At 46.4% G+C, this 7,136-nt stretch overlaps 1 protein-coding gene across 5 annotated transcripts in view; it reads right to left on the reverse strand.

Moving 5' to 3' along the window:
- LOC117430458 (rab GTPase-binding effector protein 1) overlaps positions 1 to 383 on the reverse strand; it is a 73,873-nt gene extending 73,490 nt beyond the window's left edge. Inside the window, exon 1 of one of the 5 annotated variants that reach the window (XR_009308950.1) lies at positions 175 to 378. Coding sequence is in view for 3 of the 5 variants with exons in the window: in XM_034050496.3 (XP_033906387.3) it covers positions 175 to 220 (46 nt within the window). In the remaining 2 variants the exon portion in view is untranslated. Of the gene's footprint in view, positions 1 to 174 lie in introns of all 5 variants that reach the window. The other 4 variants (XR_009308951.1, XM_034050496.3, XM_034050501.2 and 1 more) reach the window with 4 other exon arrangements.
- Between the last annotated feature and the right edge of the window lie 6,753 nt (positions 384 to 7,136).

A 7,136-nucleotide genomic window follows, 5' to 3' on the forward strand; every position in this document is an offset into this window, starting at 1 on the left:
GCAGCTCACGCTTGGAGCCCCCATCTGACAACCATACACCACCGCCGATCCGAACTCCCTGAGCACACATTTGGGGGGCATTCTAAGGGTACGGGTAACTAAGCGAGCCCGGGGCTGTGCAGGCCGCTGGCCTTAATTCCATTCCCGGTCAAGACTATTAAAAAAGGGCATTACCGTCGAGCTTGGGCGGCGGGGCAGATCCAAGGGGCTGCTCGGCCATGGTTTGTCGTGTGGTGTTAGACTGCGGAGGGAAAGACAGTGCTGGGAGTGCCCGACTCTGCGAATCTGCAGCCAGGAGAAACAAACATCAACATCATCAGAGTCAAGTCGCTGCGAATTGCGAATTGCGCAGGTGCGGAAAAACGCCGGCGAAGGGAGGGGTTGAGTGAAAAATAGGCGTGATGATGGGCAGTCGGATGGACATAACATTTTGTTTTTGTGTGAGAGAGACCCTCATTTGACTTTGTTACTTGCATTATTTGCACGGGTAGTTTGTATGGCGAGCACTTTTAACATGAAATCCTCAATTATTGATATCAGTTATGTTTTGTTGATATAAAAATAGAATTGTTATTTGTTATATATATATAAAAAATAAGATTAAATGTTAAAATGGCTTGCCATAAGTTTGTGCCAATTCAGGTTCAATTTGTGTTAGAAAAATTTGTGAAACCATTTTAATTTCTCCGGGATATAGAAACTGTTTATCTGTTTTTGAAAGTTCATGAACAGGGTGTATATTTTATTTTATCATTCTTAATTTTGTACCCAATGACGTCACAAATACTGTATCCTGATGGCATCTGAATATTCTTATTAATTTCTTAGCAGACGCCCTTATCCAGTGCAACTTACAATTGTTACAAGATGTCACATTACTTTTACATACAATTACCCATTTATACAGTTGGGTTTTTACTGGAGCAATCTAGGTAAAGTACCTTGCTCAAGGGATTGAACCCACGACCCTCTGGTCAAGGGTCCAAAGCCCTAACCATAGACTTCCAGGCTCAAAGGTTACGGTTCTAATTCTGGATAATAAAACAAAGTTCACTTGTGTCACTACTACTTATGCACATTTTAGTACAAATATAATTATTATTATTTATTATTTCTTAGCAGACACCCTTATCCAGGGCAGCTTACAGTCGTAAACAAATACATTTCAAGAATCACAGTACAAGTAATAATACAATTAGGAGCAAGATAAATACAATGACTTTGGTCCTAGCAAGTACAAGTATGACAAAATACGATTCAATAACGGAGCAGATAACAGTGTCAGTGATAGTTGCATCAGGATATAATTAAATACAAAATACTACAGATTAAATAACACTTGACAGATTACAGTACTCTAAATTACAGGATTAAATGCAGTAAAATAGGGGGCAGATAACAGCAAGTAAAGCATATTTAAGGAAGAGTGATAAGTGTCCAGGGGGGGAAAAAGGTGCTGTCTGAAGAGGTGAGTCTTGAGGAGGCGCCGGAAGGTGGTCAGGGACTGAGCAGTCCTGACATCTGTAGGAAGGTCATTCCACCACTGCGGGGCGAGGGTGGAGAAGGAGCGGGCCCTGGAGGCAGGGGAGCGTAAAGGAGGTAGAGCCAGTCTTCTAGTGCAGGATGTGCAGAGAGGTCGAGAGGGGGTGTAGGGAGAGATGAGGGTCTGGAGGTAGCTGGGTGTAGTCTGGTCAAGGCATCTGTAGGCTAGTACAAGAGTCTTGAACTGGATGCGAGCGGTGATCGGGAGCCAGTGGAGTGAGCGGAGCAGTGGAGTTGCGTGGGAGAAGCGAGGCAGAGAGAACACCAGGCGAGCAGCAGAGTTCTGGATGAGCTGGAGCGGACGGGTGGCGGACACAGGGAGACCAGCCAGGAGGGAGTTGCAGTAGTCTAGGCAGGAGAGTACCAGGGCCTGGACCAGGAGCTGGGTGGCACGATTATTTTTATCGTTCGAGGAACAGTCCTGCATCGGGTCAGGTTCGGGTCAGAATGTGAACTTTTTAGCGGTTTGCTGTTGGGTGCTGGTCAAAAAATGTAATTTTCGGGTCAGCTTCTCATTTTGTCTTGTTGGTTGTGATTTTTTTTTTTTTTTTTTTGAGAAATTGATTGTCTGTTTCCAGTTTAATTTGCAAAAAATTAAAATTAAATTAAAATACGTGTAATTGGGCTCCCGAGTGGCGCATCCAGTAAAAGCACTCGCTAGAGTGCAGGCTGCGCTCTATAGCCTGGAAGTCTCCGGTTTGAGTCCAGGCTATTCCACAGCCGACTGTGGAAGGGAGCTCTCAGGGGGCGGCGCCCAATTGGCCGAGCGTCGTCCGGGGGGAGGGAGGGTTAGGTCGGCCAGGGTGTCCTCGGCTCACTGCGCATCAGCGATCCCGTAGTGTGGTCGGGCGGCTGCGGGCTTGCCTGCGTTGTCCTCTGACGCTGTAGCTCTGAGGCGGCTGCACGGTGAGTCTGCAGAGTGTAAGAAGCGGGCGGCTGACGGCACACGCTTTGGAGGACGGCGTGTGTTCATCTTCGCCCCTCGCGAGTCATCGCAGGGGTGGTAGAGGTGAGCTGAGCCTAAAAATAATTGGGCATTTCAAATTGGGAAGTAAATTATAAAAACTAACTGGCAACGACTAAATAAAAAATAAAAAATAAAACGTGTAATTAACGTAACATTTGTTTTGGGTTTTACTACAAACCTTATGGCTCGATAGCTTCATATGGAGGACGCTAAATCAGACGATTTAAAATAATCTTGGGATCGAAATAAAACGTAGCTACTATTGTGTGCAAAGAAAATGTAACCGTATTCCTCAGCTCTTTCCAACCGTTTTGTGAATCATGGTGGAAAACATATAATTAACTAAAGTTATCAGGTACATTTCTTACTACTGATAATAATGGAATGAATAACTATTTTATTTATAAATATTTATTTTTAGAAAATAATGGAGTAGTGTCCATTATTGCTTATAAAGACCCTGAGAATAAACGTGTTGCATTCGCTCAGGTTAACGTATTGTAACGTCCGTCGGGTCATAGAATAACACGTTTTTATCAATGTATCTCGAAGCAGAATACATAACAAAAAACAATTTACATAAAAAAACACGAAATATTGTGTTTAAAAAAAAGCGAATGGTTTCTGAGGTTTCTGAAGTTTCTGAAGAGCATTCATTTTCATTAATAAAAATAGCAGTTATAACTGCTTTTGACTGCACTCTGGTGTTCCATTTTATTTCATCCCACTACGAACCCGCTTAAGGCAGATCGTTACACTGGTTTCAGAAGTAAGGGGGATCTACATGGAGAACACGGAAGACACCAGACGAGTTCCACAGGAGGGAGAAGACCCAGAGCAGAGGCCCCAGTTGGGAGCAGACAGTGGGCACTGTCTTAGCTGAAGGCAACGGCGGTGATCAAGGCACTCTGGAGAACAGAGCGGGAAGGACCGTCGGACAGCAGATCCAGACATCGCGACATCGCAATCGCTGATACCGACGCAGTCAACCCCGCGACCAGGCCGCCCCCTTCTTCCACGAAAAATCCACTTAGAGCTACCTGAGTCGTCGCCCAGCACAACAGCACCACCCGCCTCCCGGTAAGAGCTGAAGCATGGGACAGCTCAAGGAGGAGTGAGACACCACCCACTACAGCAGAACCACTATCCGCATCCTCGACGGGGGCTGCAATGTGAGAAAATCCGGGAGGGAGAGAGATGCCGCCTACAGCAGACATTATTATTTGTTTATTTAGCAGACGCCTTTATCCAAGGCGACTCACAGAGACTAGGATGTGTGAACTATGCATCAGCTGCAGAATCACTTACAACTACGTCTCACCCGAAAGACAGAGCACAAGGAGGTTAAGTGACTTGCTCAGGGTCACACAATGAGTCAGTGGCTGAGGTGGGATTTGAACCGGGGACCTCCTGATTACAAGCCCTTTTCTTTAACCACTGGACCACACAGCCTCCTAACAGACTACCGACCCCCCTCACTGCAATGGCTGAGACTGAAACTGAAACTACCCCAGTTCAATGGCACAGCCTTGCTGGAGACCTTCCTGTCGTAGTTCGAGCTATCAGCTGTGGAACACGACTGGACGGAGTGCAAGAAAGCCATCTGCCTAGTCCAGTCACTAAAAGGAGCCGCATCCGAGAGCTTACTGGACCTGAGCTCGGAGGAGAGGATTGAATATGGGGCACTGTTAGCACCACTGAAGCAGCAGTTCGGCAACTGTGAACAATACCTCACTCTTCAAGACCAACTCCAGCGAAGGAAGACGGCACCAAGGGAGAAACTGGGGGCTTTGGCTGCTGACATTGCACGCTTACGAAGACAGGCTTACAGTGACGAACCCAACAGCTTTAGTCGTCGCACCACTCTCAATACCTTCCTCCGCAGTTTACAGCCAGCATCACTGTGCCACTAAGTCCGCCTTGCCAGCCCCCGTACCCTGGAGGAAGTGGTGAGCCAAGCTCTAGCTATTTAGGCTGTGCTACAGGATGAAGGGTCCCCACCACGCAGCGGGCTGAACCGCCCAGCCCATCAGACTCACCTGGACAAGGAAGAAGAACCAGAGCACAGCCAACCCACAGAGTGAGAGCCACCACCCCCGACCAAAGCCAACAACAGGAGAGGATATGCTGGAGATGTGGGCAGCCCGGGCACTTGATGCCGCTACTTGGAACCTGGTGCAGCGACCCCCCCCAAGACCGATGGGAAACGGGACCGTTCAGCTCAACACCCTTGCCACCCCTTACCAGCCCTCAGAGACAGTCGTGGTGGGACGGACCGGAGAGGGAGCCTTCCTTAATGCCGCAGTCCATCACAATTGTCCGCCCGATGTTATGCACAGAGCCAGGAGTGACTGGAAGGAACGTGTCCACCCCACCCCGGTACAACTAAGAACGGTAAGCGGCGAGCTGGCCCCGATAGAAGGGAGAGGATGGTTGAAGGTGGAATACGGAGGAGTCAGCAGACTCCATGAGGTCTGGCTGGCTACTGTACAGGACCCTTGCATCTTAGGCTTGGACTTCCTTCAGCACGTGGGGACCCTACTTGACTTACACCACGGAAGCATAGCAGCTCCTATCTCTGCCACCCCCGAGGGCTCGCCACCCAATTTGGTTAGTTTCAAGAAGCCTGTAGGACAACTCGCCCGCTGGTTGGAGCAACTCCAAGAGTACTATTTTGCTGTCCAACACCGAGTTGGTAATCATCACTAGAATGCGGATGCCCTGTCGAGACGCCTCTGCTTGCAAGCCGGCACTGTAACAGGAGCAAGAGGAAGGAACCAGGAGAGGAGAGGATAGGAGAGGAGGGAGAGATAAGAGTGGAGAGGGAGAAATAGGAAAGGTGTGCTACAAGCTCACTGTTGTTCCAGCCACACAGTGGAGAGCACAACGGGATCGAGACTCAGACTTTCAGCCAGCCTTCCTATGGCTTGCAGGGGGTATGCGGCCCGCCTGGGAAACCATTGCCGTCTGCTCCCCTGCTACGAAAGGACTGTGGGCACAGTGGCCCTCCTTGAAGAGGTCTTGCAATGGCATTGCTCATTTGGTTGTTAGTAGCTTATTGATCCCAGAATCTCATCAAGCAGCTTCTTGAAGGATCCCATGGTGTCAGCTTCAACAACATTATTGGGGAGTTGGTTCCAGACTCCCACAATTCTGTGTGTAAAAAAAGTGCCTCCTATATTCTGTTCTGAATGCCCCTTTATCTAATCTCCATTTGTGAGCCCTGGTCCTTTTATCTTTTTTCAAAATGATGCAGCCGCACCCAGACAACAGGCAACATGACTGTATCAGAGACTGGGAAGAGGGATGGAATTGTACTGTAACATGCCCTGCATAAATGTTGAGTGTGTTTGTGCTGGAATGTGTGGCGAGTGCATGCTGCTCACTCTTACGTGGGTGCCGTCTTTTGTGTGAATGAGAACGGAGCGTCACATCAGCGAATGGGGAAAAGGAACCAAATCGCCAGAGCCCACATCACGTTATGTTTTGAATGAACCAATGGTGTGAGACATGGGGGAAAGCGGGAGATATAAAAATGGGCACTGCGCTGCCAGCTGGTTGTTGTGAGCGTGAGTAGTGAGAGGGAGAGCTACAGTCAATTCAGAAAAGAAAAAGAGAGAGCGCTGAAAGAGCATACATTTTCATTAATAAAAACAGGAGTTATAACTGCTTTTGACTGCACTGTCTCTGGTGTTTCATTTCATTTCATCCCACCACGAACCCGCTAAGGCAGATTGTTACAATACAGTGTCAAATACATAGCTGAAAATACTAGATATACTGTAGTTGGTTACAGTACTATATTTAACAGAAATATTTTAATTCAGAAGATTTGATTCTGAAAATATCACTTACCAAAAGAGACTACTGTAGACACGTGGACTGTACAGTACATTCTTTTAAATCCGGTGCGTATTCATTTGTAGCAGTTTGTAAAACTCCACATTACAACCCAATACAAAATGAAATCAAAATGTTACCCATGCACAGAATAGCGTCAAACATAAAAGGCAATGCAGTTTATCAAGAGATTCAGAAAAAAACAAAACATTATCCAAAATTTAAACAGTACTCAAAATTACATGTTCTGCTCAATAAGGCTCTAATTTCAGTGCACTTGTAAATGAAAATGCACAAGCAAGAACACAGATTAAAAAAATAAATAATAATACATCACAGAGTATCTAAAACTGTTTAATGATTAACTGTTTCACATTACCATAGCTGGAATTGCTCTTTTTGTTTATTTGTTGCTACATTTTCGTCAAGTAAAGCTGGCTGAAGCTCAGTGTAATCAAGAGCATCTCTGCAGCACGGCGCAGACACATGATCCTGACACGCAGCCATGGGCGTGCAAAAAAAACAAACCAAAAAACCTGGGCTGTGACGGTTACTCAAATACATTAACACTGAAGAGATGGGCTTTGTGTCAGAAAACTGGTGACGGAGTCGGAAATCGCATGTGACGGGTAAGTGCATTCATTTATTTCACACACACACACACAATAATATATAGGTGCCTGATGAGCCAAGTTGATTTTGTAATATTGATGAATAGTATATTCATAACAATAGTAAATTGTGCATACATATAAATTGACTTTTTATTTAATCAAAGTACAGTTAT

The sequence above is a fragment of the Acipenser ruthenus genome, chromosome 26 (assembly GCF_902713425.1).
Source record: "Acipenser ruthenus chromosome 26, fAciRut3.2 maternal haplotype, whole genome shotgun sequence".
In the NCBI taxonomy this organism is placed as follows: Eukaryota; Metazoa; Chordata; class Actinopteri; order Acipenseriformes; family Acipenseridae; genus Acipenser; species Acipenser ruthenus.